At 36.6% G+C, this 22117-nt stretch overlaps 1 protein-coding gene across 2 annotated transcripts in view; it reads left to right on the forward strand.

Annotated features, from left to right (window-relative positions):
- Nucleotides 1-21114, forward strand: part of LOC107750039 (protocadherin-7-like) — a 30504-nt gene extending 9390 nt beyond the window's left edge. For both annotated transcript variants that reach the window (XM_016565292.1, XM_016565291.1), the window contains exons 4-5: nt 18341-18539; nt 20086-21114. In XM_016565292.1, coding sequence (XP_016420778.1) covers nt 18341-18539; nt 20086-20588 — 702 coding nt within the window. In that variant the 3' untranslated portion in view covers nt 20589-21114. The remainder of the gene's footprint in view (nt 1-18340; nt 18540-20085) is intronic.
- The last annotated feature ends 1003 nt before the right edge of the window (nt 21115-22117 follow it).

Consider the following 22117-nt stretch of genomic DNA (forward strand, 5'->3'; position numbering starts at 1 on the left):
TGACTCTTAACTTTTATAAAGAATATCTCTTTGGATTTGAGACTTTAGTCTTTGCAACTTTACAGATCTTCTTTATGCACCAAGAGCTTGTAACACTCCAAAGAGAAAGGAAAAATTTAAATCGCATCATATGACCCCTTTAATACATTTCCACCCATTTTACTTGATTTGTTTATTATACTGAAATTACATAATTTTAGCCAACAAAATAACACTTTGTTTTATTATATTGTATTAATGACTGTCTTGTGAAATCACCCTGCTTTAAATTTAAGGCCTGCTCACACAAAGAATCACTATAATGTAGGATGGATTCTGATTGGCTGTCAAAGTTTTTAATCATTGATCAGGTGGGAAAAAAACAAATTCTGAACGTGATTCCAATATGTGATTCCTGTGCTGTTATCACTATAGTCGTTATAGTTGTGGTATGAACTCTGCTATTGTTTTAATACGTTTAAAACGATTTTTAAAACTATACCTTTATCATTATCATTACGGTTATCGTCCTTGGTATGAATAGGCCATTATTCATTTTCGTGTTTTAGAGTGTTTCGTGTTTACTGTTTAGGAGGATGTTGCACAACGTGTACTGCTTTGTTTTTAGAACAGCATATTCAGTCACAATCTGACTAGCACATAACTTAATTTACAGTTGTTTATGCAGTCACTTCATTGTCTGTACAAAAGTAAGTTGCAATATTACGTTTATGTTGTGGATTTAGCTGACTAATCTCATATACTGTATATATAGGATCATTTGAGTGAACATATTAATCCATCTGCAAAGTGGTTCAGTTTACCGGTATTCAGCTCTTCCAGCTCAAGCTGGTCAGTCCCCAATGTACAATGATTGGATTATTTAAATCAATTTTTCCTATATTTTCCTTCTTTCAAAAAACATTGCTAGTGCATTTCTAATATCTTACATTGTAGCTGTTTTCTCATATAGGCAACAGTGGAAATAAATAATTTAAAGGGGTGGTTCACTGGGTTTTTTCTAGGCTTTATTGTGTTTATGGGGTGCAGTCTAACATGTGTTAATGCTTCGTTTAAAAAAAAAACGCATTATTTTTCACATAATTTACCTTTGTTCCACACAGCTCTGTCCCTTCTCTGAGAAACGACTGATATTTTCTGTCAACAAACATTTTTGTCAGTAATTTTGTTGACTAGATGAATACCTTTACCTTTGTAAAGAGATGCTAATGGAAATGCTGGGATCAGAATTATTCTTCATAATCTTTCAATGATGCACCTCTCTGCAGCCAAAATATCATCTGGCCAAATGTTCGATGGCTATTATTTAGAGATATTCCTGTGCTGGCTGCACTCTAAAGGCATCAGTTCCATACAAAATAACACACACAAATGCACACTCTTACAATTAAACACACACACACACACACACACACACATACACAAAACATAGACACACACAAGAGTAGCCAATTAAACAAACAAACCCACACAATAACACACCTCTTTGTTAGCCCTGTGTATTGTGTCTTCAGCACACTGCTGGTATTGAGTGGAAAAGCTCAAGCATTTAGAGTCCCAGTGTCATTTCCTATTCAGCTCTTACTGAATTGCATTCATATTTGAGCCGGCATTAACCCGGCTCTCCAATTCCCCGGTTCCCCGTACTGAAGGTTCTCGTGGGGTGATCCTTTTGTTGTGGTCTGACTGTAGGTCTGTGGTTCTACAGTTACAGTTCAGGGTTACCCCAGTGTCATGAACCAGCCTGAGTATTCATCTTTTATTCAAAGACCCCAGGCTGTTTCTGTCACTGCCTGTCAGAGAAAGAGAGAGAGAGATGCATAGTTAAACTCCTGAATAATGAAAGAAAAAAAAGATAGTAAATATGTAATTGGTAATAAATAAATACTAGAAAAAAGAGAGAGAACAGCTTATATATATATATATATAATATACATTAATTTGAATTAATAATATATAATATAATATAAATATATAAAATGAATGATTCAATGACTCACTCATTAAGACTGAGACGCATTTTCATTTAATTTTCAAGTAAACGGGTCATTTAACAATGTTGGAGAAATTTTGAATTTAAATTTATTTATAAATTACTTATATGTGGGATTTTTTTAATTACAACTAAAGTTGTTTGCCATTTTGGTGGGGCATAATGAGTATTTATTGATTTGTGTGTGTGCTTTCACAAGGGTTTCAAGTATTCTTCATTTCAAATAGCTACAGTATGATGTCAAATTATGTTAATGCATTACATAAGTTCATTAAATAAATGTATCTTTGTTAAAACTCAAACATTAGTTCCATTTACTATAAATACACTGACTTTGAATTATTTGTGTGCTAGCACAGCACATTACATGCAAACACTAATGAGATCACGTTGACATTCCATATGCACAATGTATCAGTATGCACAACAAAGAATAAAAGGCACAGTCTGTAATTAGCGTTTTAGTCTGTTTGGACTTGCACACTTAATTATAAGACTGTAATTAGGGATTATACCTTGGCTCAACTTTTTTTGCTAAAAGAAAGCTCAGGAAGGGAAAAAGATAAAAACAGGGAGACAAGATTTGCTGTCCTCCTTTCATCACATTGTTAGGCCTGTGAACCAGGGTCCGGATTCACGAATCATTCTTAAGTAGACTTGTGCCGGTATTCGGTAATGCGATATATCACGGTAATGAATATGCACTATATTGTTATCGTGGGCTCTTCTAAATACCGTGAATAATTATATATTACAAGTTATTCACTTAAGAAAAAATAAAGTCTTCTCAACTGCCATTTTCTTCTTATTTTTTATCTTCAATATTTTGTATTTCCCAAATTCTTCTTAAGATTGTTCTTATCTTTTTTCTTAAGATTGTTCTTAAGACAAAACTTAAGGAGAATTCAAATTCTTGAAAAGAATCTTCTTAAAAATAATCGTAAATAACTTCTTAAAGTTACGATAGCCCCATAATTGTTATATTTAAGCATTACAACAACACTAGCTACATATAATACATAGTAGGACTATTAATAGGGATGTGCACAAGCTTTCTGAAGTGAAAGCGATGACTGATAATGTAAACAATGACAGGTCATGATTATGTGTAATGCGACTTTTTGCTGAATTCAAAATTCAGTAACAACTCTACAAAAACGAGTCAGATAGGGAGCTCGTTTTTAATTTTAGCCTATAAATACGACATAATCTTTGCAGTTTTCAGCGCATATGAATAATGTGCCCATACACAGAGCGACTTTACTGTAGCAGCATGGACACACATACCAGAAGCGTTCACTTGGTAGAGAGCACAAAAACACAGCACAAAAAGTAATGAAACAGATCGCTGCAGCTTTAGACAGGCTCTTTAAAAGTAACTTTTCAAAAACACGGTGCATTAAAAAATGCCAAGCCGAGCACCAGTCAATCTGGTCACAACAAAAATAGTGTGCACGCTTAATTATGATTATTAGGGTAATATGCAGGAAGTGCAGGAAGTGCAAATAGACAACCCTTGAAGTGTGAGTTTATCAGTGCGTCTTCAGCCATGTATTTAGTCAGATAAGAAAAAAGATTAAGATGTTCTTAAGAACATCTCTGAGAACCTCTTAAATATTTTTAAAGAATTGCACTTAAGAACATTCTTACGAACTTAGTGGAATTTATCTTAAGAAATATCTTAACTTATTTCTTAAGAAGATTTTCGTGAATCTGACCCCAGATCATTACACTGGCTTACTAATTCCTGACTACACATTTCCACATGAGCATGTCCAACCAAGGGATTTATTCACATATGTACATTTGGAAAGCATGTCAATCAAATAAAATAAACTTGTTTTATTGATTACTCACATTGTATGCAGTCCACCTATGAACAGTGTGATGATGGAGCAGAAAAATAATGGCTGAATGCAGCACTGCCAGGAGTCATGGAGGTTGTGAACTACAGTCTTAGAAGCGGTCAGACTACTGTGACATTATAATGCATAAAACCACAGATTGTACTCTTTATTTGCTTTATTATTTTTTTTTGTTTGTTTGCTTGTTTGTTTTAGTTATTTGAATATTTTACCATTTAAGACACACTATAGGAACACTATAGATATAATCTTTTGCTCTGCTGTGCTTCTGCTGCAAAAGCACTTTTCATGTAGAAGAAAAACTACTTGTCGTTCTCCTTGGATACACAACTATACAGTCGTCCGCCCCCCTCCGTCTCATCCCACTGGTGGAAAATGAGTGTGTGGGCAAGCCAGGGCCTGTGGGCCTGTTCCTCTGTGTGTGTGTGTTAGTGTTTGAGTGTGTGTGTGTGTGTGTGTGTGATCCCTTACACCTGCCTGTACACGTCGACAGGAAGCCCACAGAGATAAGACATAATGCTTTCCTCACACTGCCCAAGTGTAACAGTGTTCAGAACAACACCCACCACGCTAAAATTTTTTGAAAGTAAAGCAACCGAGGCAACACACTTTCTAACCCTGAATCTAAATCCGACACCCTCCCCGATCCGCAATCCCCCTCCCCAATCGCGTGCACACACTTTTCGGTCTGCTTTTTGATGCGCACACATACAGCAAAACCCATAAACACAACCCGCACACACTCACACGTGGCACCGGCCCCAGGGGAAACAACAGCCGCCTTGGCGAAAATAAAACTCTTCACTTGGTTAGAATTAAATCAAAGCGATGCAAATCAAATGGCCAATTAAAGCCACAAACACGTTTCCTGGGAGATGAAATGCTGATGCCTAATGGGCAATACATCTAAGAAGACAGACCTGAGAAGGACGTTTTGGAAATGCAGCAATGAGAAGAGAGTATGTGTGCGTTTGTGTGTGTGTGTGTGTGTGTGTGTGTGGAGCGTTTCTGTTGGGAGATTCGCTGAACATAAGTTAGACTGTCAGCTATGTGGGCCGTAAGTGCTTCGTTTTCTTTGTAATTTAGAGGGAGCACTTTGCTAAGCGAAAAGCAGAACGTGAGATGGAGAGGCTTTTTTTGAAGTTCAGCTTCCACACAGTAGTTCTTCAGGGTTCTCACAACACAGAAGATATTTTAAAAGCGTTTGTGCTTGAAAAGCAGCTAGGAAGAAAGAAAATGTCTGATATCTTTGCACACACACAAACCCGTTCAAGCTGTGGCTGGGGCTTCAGTTGCTCGACACGGTCAGACAACTCCTGCTGAGATGTCGCAGTTGCTGTATGTGTTTGTGCGGTTGCTGACGAGCGAACGCAGCTTATGAGGAGAGACAAATTCACAGTTTTTCACACCGTGCACAGTGGAAATGCCTGATGAACTGATATGATCAAATAAGCAAAACATGAGGAAATGTCAAAGTTAATTTTGACATTTGTTTTGGTTCAGAAATTCAACTGATGGTTGTCAACTGTGTTTGGCTGTTTTATCTAATCTTTCTTGTGAAAAAAGAAGCGTGCTATACTTATATCGAATGTGCACTTGTAGAGTACTTCAAACATGGGAGTACATTTCATCTAACATTTGGGGTGATAATAAACATAAAATTTCTTTTGAGCAATTTTTGAAAGGGACAGAAAGATGTTTAAGGCCAAATTGCCTTAATATGGGGACTTTTTGTACTTACTTGGCATTTTGGCGCACTGAAAAATTATCTTATGTCCGTTTTTCTTTTCTCTGTCATTTTCTCTGGCCAACAACACAAAGCGATAGTTATTTAAATTCTTAAAGTTAGGTTAAAATTCTTAGAGTTAGGTTCAAAGGTTCACCACTCGGTCATATGATAATTATTAAATTATCTTATGTCCTCCACATAGTATTTTAGGTTTCGTCTACGTCTACGCCATTTAACATCATATTGAGCAAAACCCAACACAATGGTAGATCTTCAATATTGGCCTAATATCAGTTCACACACAGGCTTATCGCTGTGTTAGTTATAGTGAGTGACCTACTATCCAACAAGCTACGGTATAAAACAAGCTACCATCAAGCTAGGTAACGTTATAATCGCTAACATAGCAGACTCATTGAAAAATACATCAGTTATCATCTTTTTTTTTTGGTCTTTTATGTTCAACAGAAGAAAGAAAGGTTTGGAACAACTTGATGGTGAGTGAATGATTACCAAATTGTCATTTTTGGGTGAACTATCCCTTTAAGTCCCTCTTAAGTGCGTCAAGAAAGCACTCTAAATGCCATTTAATTGCAATTAACATGCAATTAAGTGTCTGAAAAATTATATTCAGTTTCTTCTAAAGTATATAATTTCCATAATAAGCACTCTTTTTAAAAGTATGCTAAAGTGTAATTCGTTTTCACAAGGGCATGTAACATCAATGTATCTCTCTCTCTCTCTCTCACACACACATCGTTAGTGCTGAGTTGTGGGCTGCAGTTGTTTATTGTTTCTAAATGGATAGATTTTTTTTCTTCTTCTATGTTGTTTATTTCCAGAGGCAGGACTATAAACTGTTTTCCCCCCACTTTGTTCTGTTCTAAGCTTTTAGGGTTAGTGAAACAGGCTTGAAACAGCAAGAGGGTGAGTAAATAATGACCGTAATTCATTTTTTGGGCTGAACTAACCTTTTTTAGATTTTTTGTAGTATCATATTTTGTCTCCATCTGGCCACGATCGCTGATCTCAGGTTATATCAGCATTCCTTAAAACACAGTGGTTGTGACAGTTTTAGTATTTCATGAGAAAACATGAACAACAATCTCTCTCAGGAGCCCTGTAAGCCATCAGATATATTCGGATCTGATAAAACGTACAGCATGATATTCCACATAACATTTGACATTTGTTTGAGCCGCGGGCTAGTGGTCAGATACACTGAGCTGTGGTTTTCATGTGAGAAACGATGGTTTGAATTTGGGGTTGTGTCCTGATTTTGTTCCCCTCTTCACTTTATTTCATCTGTCTACTTTCTCTCTTGGGAACGAGGTGAAACATCACAAATAATTATGGCATCTGTATATATACGGTATATAACAGATACATGAAACATCATAACCGAGTTCCAAATGGATGTTCAGGAGGAGCGTGATCATCTCATTCTGCTAATCATGTCACAAAGGATATATACACAGCTGCTTAGCTCACTCCTTTGATAGTTCTTCTGGCATCCCTCCACCACCCTGACTCCACCTTAATTTCTATAATTAAACACGTCCGGGAGGTGGGGGTGGGCTCAAGCACTTCACTGTGGACAGCAAACCAAATCATTTAACATTTATCACACCCAAGGATCAAATGAACACTGGAACTCATGAAATTGATGTTTACAACAACCTGGTCTTTAAAGAGCGGGGTCTATATTGTCAGGTGTCTTTATGATGGTTTATGCTGGCCGTTATTCCACTGGATTGGTATTTATTAAAGTGCAGAGTGATTTAATGTTTGTATTTAATGGTCTGAATATTTTATGGCCTAAAACGACAGTAGAAAAAAAAAACGGTAGCAGAGGGAATGGAGAGCTAAACAGTATTTTTAAACTGTATTGAGCTATGTTAGTTAGCTACTCCTTTTTAAATATATTACCATTTATTTAATTTTATTTAATTTAATTTTATTTTATTTTATTTTAGTTTAGTTTAGTTTAGTACAATGATGGATGGCATTTATACTACATTTATTTACACTATTTACACAAAATTCCATAAAACAGCAACTTAATAGAAAACAACAGACTTCATATTAAAAACGTAGTGGCTAACAGTGACATTTAACAAAATATTATTTCATTTTGATAAAATATTTGTGCATGGACACAAATGAATGCATTATTTGATTCCATAACAAAACAAAACATAATTTTATTTTGAATAATTATTGCTATAAATATGATAATCAAATTTTTTATATGGCTAGAAAATGAAAAATTGCAGCACAGACATATATGCATGGACACAAATGAATCAGTTCCATTAAATTACATAACAATTAACAAAACATTTTATTTTGAAAATGTATTGCTATAATTATTATGATTAAATTTTCTATATGGCTGGAAATTGCTACACGGACAGGAATTAATCTATGAATCTTTTTTATTGAACCGGTGTATTTAAATGAACCATTCAGGTGAACTGATTCAGTAAAATGATTCAGTCTTTCAAATGCTTTATATGAGACAGAGAAAGAAGATATTTACCTCACAATGTTTGATTAGTACCTCAATTTGTTTGCTGTTTTGTACATTATATCTTTACTTGTTGGAAAAACTCACTTGCAACTGAAAAATGCATTTTAACTTAGCAGTGTGGCTACTTTTAGTTAACTACTCCCCAACACTAGATGTTAATTATGCCTTCATCACAGAAAGGGCCTATTCTCACAGTGGACGTCATGAGATGAACCTAGATGATGAAGGCTTCACAGAGATGAGCGATTGCGTCTGAGAGGAACTGAGAATGGGGGACGGACTGAAAGAGTGTAGTGTGCTCTGCCTAATAACGCCCCTGTGTGTCACACGCATACACACACTGAGGTTATTGTAACAGCAACCGCAGCATGTCGTGAGACATTCGGTTCAAATGTATGTGTGTCACAGGGGTTTGTTCGCTGCCTGGACCGCTGAGTGTAGGTGTGTGCGAATTTATTGTTTTGCGTTCAGAGACTGTGCAAATCTCATGATTACGTATTTTTCATCTCGCCGTTTGTCAACTCAGTGACAAGTTTCTGACAGGAAACAGAGCCAGGATTGTGCGTGCATATGTTCGTTGGCAAAACTGCATGTAGCATAACTGATTAAAAACGCTGTCTTAAATAGCATGAGCTCATCTGCGTGTGAAAATAACTCACCCGGCACGGGACATACTTATACAGCTCATTATACACACATTGGAAAAAATTCTTATTCACTTCATTGTGTATTATTTTTTTTTCCTGCGTCTGTAACAGAACTGCTTTGTTCGGTTGATGGTCAGTATAAAATGGACAATAGGGGATGCTGTATGTGCATGCGAGAGTGTGGGTGCAGCTTTTCGTCACAAGTGGGTATTCATTAAATTTCTCTGTCTCACCATATACCCAGTCACACACATGTGCAATTCCTATGCACAACACGCACACAAACATATGAAGGCAAAGCTGTAGCTAAAGCATCCTGTTTACTTCGTAAAGCACAATGGAGACATTTATGTGGAAGTCTGAGACGATGATGAGGGGAAAGCCATAAATATCACTTCCACGCACATACAGTGCTTGGTAAGATCAGGACACCCTCATTAAGCATGGAGCATTGTTCTCAGCGAAACGAACCAGGAAGACAAGAGACGTCTGTTAGACATGCACCTAATCATTATCTTTTATTCAGTCAAAGCCCAATCACGTATGGATTAGTTTGCCCTCAACTCAAGAGCTTAATCCGCCCCAAACGCTGTGTGGTTGGTTAAACAGCTTTGCTTCAGACGATGCACTTTGGTTCCTCTAGGAATTAAGTGCTTATACTTGTTTGCCTTTGACTCAGCAGTGGCGCTCTGACAGAAGTCAGACGTCTGACTTCATTAAACTAATTATAATGGCGAAAACTCAAGGTAAGGTCACGGAATGTGTATAAAAGCCTTAAACAAAAATATAAAATGTGACTACATATAAATAATAATGTGATGTTTTTATTACTATATATATATATATATATATAATGTGAAAAAAAAAAAGTGAAAGTGTAATTGATTCCTGACGAATTTTCAGCAGCCATACTCCAGTCTTCAGTGTCACATGATCCTTCAAGTTCTGCTTAATATTTCTGTGGAAATAATAGTGTCTTTAATAAGTGTCTTTAATGTCACTTTCGATCAATTTTAATGCATTCTCCCTGAATTAAATTCATGTGTTGCATTTAAATCAATACAAATAATTAGCAAATCGGTGTCAGTGTAAATGTACCCTTAAAGAGATAGTTCACCCAAAAATTCTGTCATTAATTACTCACCCTCCCTCCATGTCTCTCTCTCTCTCTCTCTCTCTCTCTCTCTGCAGTGCCTCTTTCACTGCATGGTGATTATTATTCCTCACACAGACTCAGTGCTGATACTCAGATACTGCTGAGCAGCCCTGTAAATCACCTGGAGCTGAGAAAGAGGAAGAAAGAGAAAGAGAGAGAGGATGAGAGATATGTAGAGAGAGATGAGACAATTCATGGTGGGCTGAATGAACGAATGAAGTTGAAACAGCAAGGGAATTGAGGGAAGAAAAAGGGCTGAGAGTTACGGATAAAGAGGAGAAACAAGGGGAAAGGAAGAGAGCAGAAAGAAAGAGTGAGAGGGGAGCGTTAGTGTAAAATGCTGCAGTCAGAGCGAGCCGTGGTGCAGGATGATCATCGGGAGTATCTGTCACGCTATTGCAGAACACATACGCATCTCCGTGACCTTTATCCCACCGCAGAAATGCCAGCACACGTTCACTTATTTTTCTCATGTCATTGAGCTGGAGACGTACAGGAAATTGTAAATGATGTGTGTGTGTGTCTGTGTGTCTATCTCTGTCCTACACAAACTTATGCTTGTCAGTTTGCCACCTGCTTGTATTAATAACTGTCAGTGTTTGCTGTGGTTACACACAGGCGAGTGAAATTGTTTTCCACAGAACAGGCATATGAGTGAATGCTAAACTAAAGCAAACAAACAATGACAAATTGTCTCTCAGGATGTGGGCAATTTTGCATCTTCCTTTAATGCCTTTAAGTCCCACATTTGTAAATACTTGTGTGGTGTATTGCTGCCTTTTGGGCAAGCACTGCTATTCCAGAAGAAAACTTTTTTGCTTGGAGCCTGTATGTATTGCATAGTTCAGGACAAAAGAAAATTCTGTAAAAAAATATATATTTTTTTTCTTCTTCTTGTTCTGAACCCCTGTGACTTTCTTTCTTCCACTGAACGGAATAGGAGTTGTTAGAAAGAATTTTCAAAGATAGATTCATTCAGATTTTTTTATTCATTTGTTTACCTGTCCTTCCAGCATGATACATCATTACATATAGTAGGTGAATACAATAGGTGCAGTACATCAGTAATAGGTGTCATCAAGTGCATGTATTTTTGTGTATAATGGAGATGATCAACTAAAGGCATATTTTGCGCATTTCCTTGAACAATACAATGTTATGTCCTCAAAAACACTTTTACCATAGTGTATGGTTTGTAAACTAATTGCATGTCATTTGCAGACTTCAATAAGTAACAGAATAAAATGTTGTCAAATGATGATAAATGTTTGAGTTTGCATTGAAATTGAGACTTTGATCTGGGCAAATCTGAGCACAGTTTGAGATTTAGTTGAGAACTTTTGCTCCCTAGGATTGTTGAGAAATTAAATTTTTCTATGTAATGAGAACAGAAGAGAAAAATTCTAATTCTGACAGAAATGCAGCGAATCCTTCTGAATAATTTGATGGAATAAGCGGGATACTTAACAGGACAATTTGTGCACACTAATCGTGAATAAAACTGATTCTACAGGAATCTTGAGCTTCTCTTCTGTGCTGTTTGAGTGATGTCACTAATTGAATAGGGACCATAGGGTGACCATACATCCTCTTTTTCCCGGACATGTCCTGGCCGGGATTTCTAAATTGCCTATATTGTCCAGGTTATAGGTGTGTTCGGCTTGAAGCGGCGTAGCGCAGACCGATCTGTGTTTGACATCAAAGTACCGCAAGAGCTATAGAGAGCAGACGCTCTGCATGCTGTTAAATCGTTCTTGTGGTACTTTGTTGTCCCACACAGATCGATCTGTTCAGCACTGTTTCAAGCCGAACACATCTGGTACACGTATGGTCACCTTATAATTGAATGTACTTAGTTGGAACACACTATAGATCCATATCCAAATCAGCTCGCCTGAATTATTCATTGTATGCGGCATGCCCTTTCAATATGCAGAGTCATGGAACACAGAGGAGAGGCTAAGCACTAATTAATCAGGCCTCGTTAATTTCCTTTGAGCCGTCAGGTAAGAGTGTTTCTCACTAATTATGTTGATGACTGCGGAAAGCAGACACATACACACACTCAGGCCTGAAACCTCACATACAAGATTGTTAGATGTGCATGCACACCGCTGTAGATGTGGACACACACACACACACACACAGGCAGGCAGGTGTGTGTTTAACAGACACACTGTTTAACAGACAGTCACATCAGTAAACATACACAGACACAGTTGGATGTCATGCTGGAAAGGGAAAGGAAATGGCCTGTGTCAGATTAAAGGGTTGGTTTTTAATGTTTGCCGTCAAAGTCCATTAATATTCTATCAGCTCTGTTTCTGCTGCTGGTGCACTGACTGGACCCCAGCCAAGACCCAAGAACACACACACTCAAACATCCAAAAGCCCAACCTTTGTGACTTTAGCCAGAGTCTGCTTTTCACACACATTCACACAGTGTGTTGTCTTTAGCCAAACTCTTCTCTCACAAACACAAACAACCACAAAGCCAAAAGCTTAACCTCTATGACTGATGCGCTCTCATTTTCTGTCTCCCACGCAAATATTGTGCCCAATCATATTGTGACAATATGGAATAGCATGTGTGCTACAAATGTAGAAACTCAAGTTAGTATACTGTAAAACATATCTTTCAGATATACAGGTGCAGCTTCTAAATATGCATTATATTAAAGAGCCCAGAGGGACATTTCATTACTCAAATGTTTGATTTATGGCTCAGAAGAGAGTGAAGTTTCACGTTCTTCTTCATTTGAGTGTAAGATTTGTTTCAGATGTACACTACCATTCAAAACTTTTGGGTTAAAAATATTTTTTTATATATATTTATAATATTTTTTTTAACATATTTTAACGTTAATATTATTCATTTAAAATATATATTTTAACATGTAGGCCTAATTAAATCCTGTGACGGTAAAGCTTAATTTTCAGCAGCCATTACTTCAGTCTTTAGTGTCACATGATCCTTCAGAAATCATTCTAATATGCTGATTTGGTGCTCAAGAAACATTTATAATTATTAATATATTATTGTGTAATATTTTTGTGGAAACTGTGATACTTTTTGTTTTCTGGATTCTTTGTTGAATAGAAATTTCCAAAGAACAGCATTTGTGTGAAATAGAAATCTTTAGTAATAGTTTTACTGTCACTTTTGCGATAATGTATTTTTTTGCTATTAATTTCTTAAAAATAAATCTAACAAACCTCAAGCTTTTGAAGAGTAGTGTATTAAAGAGACATACAATTAGACACAATTGTTGACGTACAGTAATATAAAATTTATATGACATACTATTAACACGAATATCACTATTCAGATTGTTTGGCCTTGGAATAATTTGATAAGAAAACCATATATGAGTTCTTGATGAAATCTATTTCATTTCCTTTTCTAGAACTCTCGAAGAGACACACTTGAGATTACTGTGGCCTTTTTCTCAGAAAAAAGCAAAAGACTTAAGTAACAGCTCCATTTATTCACCATTTAAACTCACTTAAGAGAAAAAGAGATCTCATTTGTGATTTTCCCCCTTCCTATAAGAGACCTTCACCCACAGGTTAGCAAGGCTTTAATTGAAAGTGTTTCTCAACAGATAATACACAATGACAGTAATAATCACTCTAAAACTTAAGCTTAATGATAACTGCTTAGTACAATGGCTCGCTATTTGTCAAGAAAACTGCGACAAACCTTGAGACAAACCTTTAGCTGCTTTCTCACACTCATAATAGGGCTAATTATACTGTTTCTCAGCCATAGAAGCTGAGAAATATTCAACTAAAATTGATTCTGTGCAGCTTATTTGGAGCAACCTACTGTATAGATACATTACTCATGAAAGCTCAAAAATGAGTAGGTGAGATTCAATTCATTGGGTAATTTGTAGAAACCTTCAGGCAGCTGTGTGGATAAAATGATGTTCTACGATGATCTGAAACGTTCTTCATGAACTGTGTTCTTTAGCAATTGATTTAAATGCAGATATCATTCTTAAATATGAAGTTAATTACTCTTCATTAAAAAACAAATCAAATGAAGCTTGGGTAATCAGTATACAATGGCAAACGTAAGCCAGCAGGGCTTGGCAATTCAACATGAAATCCGCCGTAATCTGATTGGTTCCACTGTGCCGATAAGACAATGCAGCAAACAGGCTTATATTCCCACCCATGTTATTGAGCCTCTAGTCCCACCCTCATACAGTCAAACGAGTCAACCGTGTACAGTTCTCATAGAAAGCAACTGGTTTTGCTGAATTATGATGAATTTGGTTCAAAATACTTTACCAGTAGAGTTTGACTGGAAGTATGGATTTTGAAATGCATTCTGTAGCTCAAACAGCAGACCATGGTGCAAGAAATTCATGGAATCCAGTCAACCAGTGTCCCGGAATTTGGCAAAATTTTCATTTCATAGGTCTCTAACAAGGTCATGGGTTCGATTCCCAGGGAATGCATGAGCTGAAAAAAAGTATACCTTGAATCCAGTATGAGTCGCTTCGGATAACAGCAGCTGCCAAATGCATAAATGTAAATGTTGACGTCACCAAAGTTCATAAGGCTGTTTATTATGAAATACTGACTGAATATGATTAAAAGGTCAGTTGCATTTTATAATTTCCATTCAGCATTGTTTTCCCCTGCTGCTAATAATCAGAACAGACCTGAAACCCTTTTCTGTGTTGCTAAGCATCAGTTGAGAAAGCACTTATATAATGCATCTCTGAAACTGCACAGTGTTTCACTCGATGTATGAGTTAGACCCGAGGATATCCCCAGTCTTAATTGAAAGGCAGAAAGTCTGAGAAAAGTGAGGAGTGGAGTTAGTAAACAATGGTGGGGAATTATGGGTCAATAAAACAGCGTTCCACTGAGACTTCCAGCAAGGGTCAAGGGCACTGCATTGATTGGCTCAACATAAAGCTGAGTAGAGTGTGTGTGTGTGTCTTTATGTGCCTCCAGAGATGCACAGAGAGAAAAGTGCACAACACAGGAAGGTACAAAGACAATATTAAAGATTCAAGGATCTTCTAGAAATGACTGTAAGCATTAGCATCAAATTATCACGCATTATGCTCCAGATCCAACATAGAATCATTTAAAAATGATACTATATGCAGAATATAAGGCATAAAAAGCAGACTGTAATGCACAGTGTTGTCTTTTTTTAAAGGGGTCATGAGATGCAGTTTCAGATTTTTATAATGTGTTCCTTGAGGTTCATTTATGAAGTTTGCAAATTTTGCAAATATTTGTTAAAATGATAATTTTCCATCCTCATTTTCACTCTCTGTAAAACACACACAATTTCAAGAGCCATTATCTTTGATCGCTGTGATTGGCTTTATCGTGCTGTAGCCATGCCCTCCTATACAGCATGTTGTGTGTTTTGATATTTGAGATGGTACATGCACTCCAAAAACACTCTAAAAAATGCTGGGTTAAATATAACCCAACAAAACAACCCAACCGCTGGGTCAAAACAACCCAATAGCTGGGTTTGTCCCTTTTTAACCCAGCGCTGGGTTATATTTAACCCAGCATATTTTAGAGTGTGCTGTGATAGAGCCGTATGTTTGAGCCCGAGGCAGAAGAAATTTGAACAATGCTACCATTTGCAACACAATGCAACATAAACATAGCCAAATATCTATATGGGTTACTTTTAGAAAATTTCTTAAAAGAAGACAACAGTAAAACACTAGTTACACGTTGTGTGAAGGGTTAATAAAGGAATGGTAAAATATACTACAAAATATTCAACTCAAGCAAATATTTCTGGTCCAGGTACGTACTGATATAATTAGCAACACTCAAACAATGAAACACTTGGTGTCTTAGTAGCATTAAAGGGTCATGAAACCCCAGACTACTTTTTCTGAGATTTTAGCAGAGGTGTTTGTGTTGCACAAAGTCCCCTGAAATGCTTAGAAACACGCATGTGTTGACGTCATTTTAACTGAAACAGGAAGACAGGGCGGGACATATCAAGCAGCCTTTAATTTTGACTTCATGGGGACTTTAATTATTCACAACAGCATGTGTTGATTTGCTATATGACAGACGTTTCAGAGTCTGTGAGATGACATCGCGCACAATAACTGAGAGAAACGTCCATGGATCGAAGAAGAGTGTTTGTTTTTGTTTTGTAATAAGAGTTTGACACAAAAGCGATTCATTCACTTGGTGAGCATAACCGCTTTTACAGCTCTGTGACACAACCCGTCAAAAGGCTTATATAAAGGGGCGGGGTTTCATGACCCTTTAAACACTGATGTTTATTACAAACACTGTAAGATTAAAAATAAATGTACCTTACCTGGACAGAATGCTTGGAACCACCATATCTTTCAATAAAAGATATTGTGAAAAACTGGCAACATGTTTAGAATAATTCACAAAACAGTCCGTTGTGAAATATGAAGAACAAACAAAAATCTTTCAGTTGCTCAGGCACATCATTAAAAATACATTACATTTCTAAATGCCATGAATTTCTAATGCTCAGATCTTTAGGAAGGCTATGCAGAGTTTTTGGAGGTCTATTTTCTTTACGTCCACCGACAGAACAATGTCTGAGTTTAACGGTCTTACTCGACCCGAATCTGTATCCAACTGTAGTATTGCTCTTGCGACTGATGAAAGAACAGACATGTTCAGAACACACCTCCTTGATTACATACGACGATGACACGTTTATCGAGGTTAATCGTAATGTGATGATTCTCCTTATTTTTAAATCCAGGCGTTCCATGAGGGTAGAAAAGAATAATTCATATTTTTAAATGGGGAGTTAGTTTCGAGTTGTAAACCTTTTAGTATTTTTATTGTGGAGTAACCTACTGTATTGTATATGTCAAGAACATTTGTTCTCCATTTCATGACCCCTTTAAAAAACTGCTTCCCGGTTGCTGTCCCGCAGAACCATGTCAGACACCGGCTCACAGACAAAACAGATGATTTGTTCTATTAATGTTCATTTGTCGCTTGCTACATTTGACACCTGACACCCATAAAGTCTGATTCATAACTCTCTCTCCCCTCTGTTACGATTCCACTTCCCCCCCAGTGAAAAATGAAACCATCAGTTAATTACTCTGTTCATTTAACACGCTCTCTCACTCCCCTTCTCTCTCTGTTCACATTGTCTTGATTAAGGCAGACCGGAGCATATAAATGTGCTTCTCATAAGGCAGTTCTCCTAACAGCTGTCAGTCATCGCTCCAGTAGACACTGAAGGGACAATGTGGGACTCGTTTGGATGGCTGTAGACTTTCCGTTCATTTCTCCTTTCGGTTTCAGGCAGCCTCAACGAGACTTTATGATTTTGTTGGAGACTTTGAATGTGCTGATTTTCTACTGTGAGATTAGGTTGGGGAGATGGAGTCACACCCATAGATGAAGCCTTAAAACACATGCCATGAAGTATTCCGCAGGGTGTAATAAAAGGTGTTGTTTCTAATTATATTTATAACTATATTTTTACATTTTCTGAAGAAAATGTGACTGGTGCTTTTTTAATGCAAAACATGATCCTATGGTTTACAGGATTAATTAAAGCTATAATTAAACTATTATTACTATTAAAATCATTTTTATTAAGTTAATTAAAGCTGAAAAATAAAATATAAATATTAGATGAAAATTTGTAACTGTAAAAATTAGAGATAAAGGCCCCGATTTACTTCTTTTTGTTCTTCTGATGTGAACTATGAACAAACTTCATTTTGGCCTTTTGTTCAAAACTATGTCACAATTTATTTATTTTTTCTAGTTTTTGTTGTAGCTATTTTAGTAGACCAAGTTAAAATAAATTAAAATGAGAACATAAAATGAAACATTTTAAGTAACTTTTTAATGGTTTTAATTTCAGTTTCAGTTTTAGTTTTATTTAACTGTAATAACCCTACTACCTGGAAATGGATAAAAACTAAAACTAAAATTAAAACTAAATTAAACCTAAATAGTAGCAATTAAAACAAAGACAAAAGCACATAACAGAATATATTAAAATATTAAGATAAAATGAATATGAAAATATAAAAATAAAGAAAATGCAATATATTAATAAAAACTATAATAGTACACAAATAATTTTAAAATAACATTGATGGTTATCAGGGTGTTGCTATGGCTGGATGTTGCAGGTGGTTAATTAAGTCAAAAGAGCCCACTTCAAGTCTTTGTGATATTCAGGTGCCATAACATGCTTTTTATTTCTTAGTATAATGCTACTGTATACATGTTTGTTATTTATAGATTTATTTATTTATCCACAGAGTATCAGTGAGAGATCATTGTGAAGTCAGATCAATCAAAGGTCTTATACAGATAATCTTCACAGATGTAATACCTTCTGTCACCTATCATGGTTTAATCCCATGTCTCCCGGTGTCTCTCCGCAGCCCCTCAGAAGAGTGACATTTTCTGTGGTGAGTCAGACACCTGATCAATGCTGCTATGATAGTGGAGTGGAGGACTCTGAGACCCCCAGCAGCAAGAGCTCCTCTGGACCCGGACTGGGATCTTTACCGCTGCCTGAGGACGGATATGAAAGGACGACACCAGAAGGGAGCGTAGGCGAGGAGGAGCATGTGGAAAATGGTAAAAAGCCATCTGTGGGAAAGGTCTGAGACCGCTAGTGAAAAATGACGTGCATATGTTGTTGTTGTTGTTTTTCCTTTTAAAGGGATAGTTCACCCAAAAATGAAAATTCAAAAGAAGGTATTTTGAAGAATATTGGTAACTGAACAGTTTTGGCTATCATTAACGTCCACTGTATGGACAAAGCACACTAAGACATTTCTTAAAATAACTTCTTTTATGTTCCACAGAAGAAAGACAGTCATCCAGGTTTAGAATTCTATGAGGGTGAGTAAATGATGACAGATTTTTCAATTTTGGGTGAACTGTCCCTTTAATGACAGCAGCGCTAGAGCTGCATGAATCATTTATTATATTATATTATATTATATTATATTATATAAAACACAATATAAAAACCCAAATACAAATACAACTCAAATACAAAACTGCAACATTAAAACACTAAAATCATGCAATAAACATGAATCAAACAACATAAGATGGAATATAAAACCCTAATGTACATCATTGCTAACAAAAACTAACAGGAAACATAATTGTTTAAATAAAATACCATTAAAACCCTCTACCGCACGCATTATGATAGACCTATAGAAAAAAATATTTGAATATTTTTCTTTTCTAAATATCTCAGGCAACTGTGGGAATATCAGTGTACATTTTTGTTCACTGTAAATTATAAAAATGTGTTTTTATACTTCTAAAATCTGTTTAACAGTATTTACTGTAAAAGTACTTAAAATGTCCCATTAGGTCTATTACATTTTTTCATGGTATATAGTAAGGGAACTTGCAATTAAACATTTTACTGTAGTATTTTTCAGTATTTTTACAGTGTGGTTTTATTTAGATTATTGGTAACACTTTACAATAAGGTTCCATTAGTTAATGTTAGTTGATGTATTAACTTGCATGTATGATGTATGAACAATGCATTCATTACAGTATTTATTCATCTTTGATTATGTTAGTTAATGAAAATACAGTCGTTCATTGTTAGTTCATGTTAATTCACAGTGCATTAACTAATGTTAACAAGCACAGCTTTCGATTTTAATAATGCATTAGTACATGTTGAAATTAACATGAACTAAGATTAATAAATGCTGTAGAAGTATTGTTCATGCTTAGTTCATGTTAACTAAAGTAGTTAACTAATGTTAACTAGTGAACCTTATTGTAAAGTGTTACCAGATTATTTTTCTAATTTTATACCATGTTCTTATCATTATGAATTATATTTCCAGCAATTAAAATGTTAACATTAATTCTTAGAATTTGGCTTGTTCTCATTTTGGTTTGTCCTTCTCCTTTGCATTATTTACAGCAGTATATTACAGCAGTACTCAGACTGACATAAACCTGGTCACAGGCCTTCGGACGCCACTGTAGACAGACAGAGTCATTTATTCACCAGGGACATCATGAGTGTCTAAAACTTGACAGTCTGAAGAAAAAATTTTGACCTATGACCCACGCATATTTCAATAGAGACAGTTCCCTGACAGGATATCCTAAAACTGCCTCTTTCTCTGTTCCTCAGACCCCAGGCAGCTCCCTGACGTGGCTCTGACAGGAAAGTGCACACAAGAGTGTGATGAGTTTGGTCACTCTGACACCTGCTGGATGCCCGTGCAACTATCACCACGGAGACGCATGGAACCACCCCAACTCTCCACCTTCGCCTCGCCCGGCGATAACAACAACAACACGGAAGACGACAGCGACCGAGAGGAAGACGGAGACGGAGGTACGGATAAGAGCAGCGGAGGAAGCGAGGAGGTCCGGGATTCGCTTGCAAACGGAGATCCGCTCGGAACGCTCAGCCGTCGGGACCCGAACAGGAACATGGGTGATCACAACCGTAATCTCCTGAACCGGAAAATGACCTCGGCATCCTACGACACATTCAGCAGCGCCGGCTTTGGCCGCCGTCCGGATGAAGAAGACTCACACCCCCCAGAGGTCATTCCACTTACGAGGACGGGGGGCGACTATAAGACCACCTCGTGCCTCACTCTGTCTCGCAGGGAAGTGTACCTGTGAGCTGCAGCCAGCCCTCAGAGCAACTTCACTGCACCGGAGCAGGAGGATCATTGAGATACTAGCCTATACCTGTTCAAAACAGGCGTCTTCTCCTTGCCAAAAATTCATCATCAGTTCATTACTCTAGATGCAAAATATCAAAGTTGAGGAGAAAAAGTGAAGCATCTTTTATTCTTTCATAAACTTGGATAGACTTTGTCAATGGCAAACACTTGCATGTTAGGCCTCCCAAAGACAGGGGGCGATGTGGGGACTGATGGACAAAATCCAGTCACGGACCTCATAAATGGATGCTCATTTCATCTGATCGTGGCACATCATGAAAATAAAACCATGTAGCATCAGGAAAAAGGAATTCCTCACCAATCATAGGGCGACAGCGTCAACTAAATATTTTAATCTAACTAGTTTCCTGTCGCTGAGCCAGTATGGTTATTTAATTGCAGTCACATGGTAAACACTAGACATGTAAATGATTTCATCACAGACTTTTAGAGAAAAGAAAAAAAAAGAAAAGAAAAAAAAAGGCTGGTCATTCATTTCTATCATTTGTAAAGCTACATTACCTGTTTTTTTCTTTTTCCTTTTTTTTTTTTTTACAAATATGGGAATATACTACAGCTCTCAATAGTGCTTTGAAATGTTCAAATGGAATTCTTTGCTATTTCATCACTTCTGTAATGGAGCAATTATCACAATGACTGTTAATTTACCATCCCATCAGATCTCAGAGTTTAAATCAGCCAATTAAATCATGCCACACATACAGTACTCTGTACACAGCACAAACACACACACACACACACACACACACACACACACACACTGAGATACATGTCTATATCCATTTAGTGCAGATGTGTGTGTAAAAGTCTGTATGTACTGTATAAACAGACATTTTGGCAAACCTGAGGCTTTTTTAAGAAATGGTTTTTTGAAAGTAGATGTAGCATTTTTGCCTGCTTGATCTTCAGCTAGTATATAAGACACTGAAGTGTATTTGAATAACTAATCATCTGTGTAAAGTGCATACACAGGGGCATTAAACATTGTTTAGATACATCTATACTATACTATAAACAACAAATATACTGTATCTCATCCCTTTTAAGTAGAGATCATATGTAAACCAAATTTCTTTAAAGGCAACACTGCATGAGGATAAGCTAATGCTTATTTTGTTAAATAAGAATCAGATTTAGTTGTTTTTTCTGAGGATATAACCTCTGTAGGAGGGCCGTGTGTGAATGCAAAGCGAGGTCGGTGTGAAAAGTTCGATGGAGGAGAGCTAGATCTTTAATTTAGCCAGAAATTACACACACAATGTAGCTAGTTGTTCAAATACCTGTATTACAGTTAAAACCAATCAAGACATTTTAATGAGTCTTTGTTAATCTTACGGCAGCCTCGTCCAGGTCTTCATCAAGCCTCTGGATTTTTCAAATTGAGTTTAGGAATGACTTTTTTTTTTTTTTTTTTTTAGCTGGATGCATATCTGTCGTAAAATAATCATATGCATCTCGTGGCGT

Source organism: Sinocyclocheilus rhinocerous, unplaced genomic scaffold, assembly GCF_001515625.1.
Source record: "Sinocyclocheilus rhinocerous isolate Xijiao unplaced genomic scaffold, SAMN03320098_v1.1 scaffold2829, whole genome shotgun sequence".
Classification (NCBI taxonomy): Eukaryota; Metazoa; Chordata; class Actinopteri; order Cypriniformes; family Cyprinidae; genus Sinocyclocheilus; species Sinocyclocheilus rhinocerous.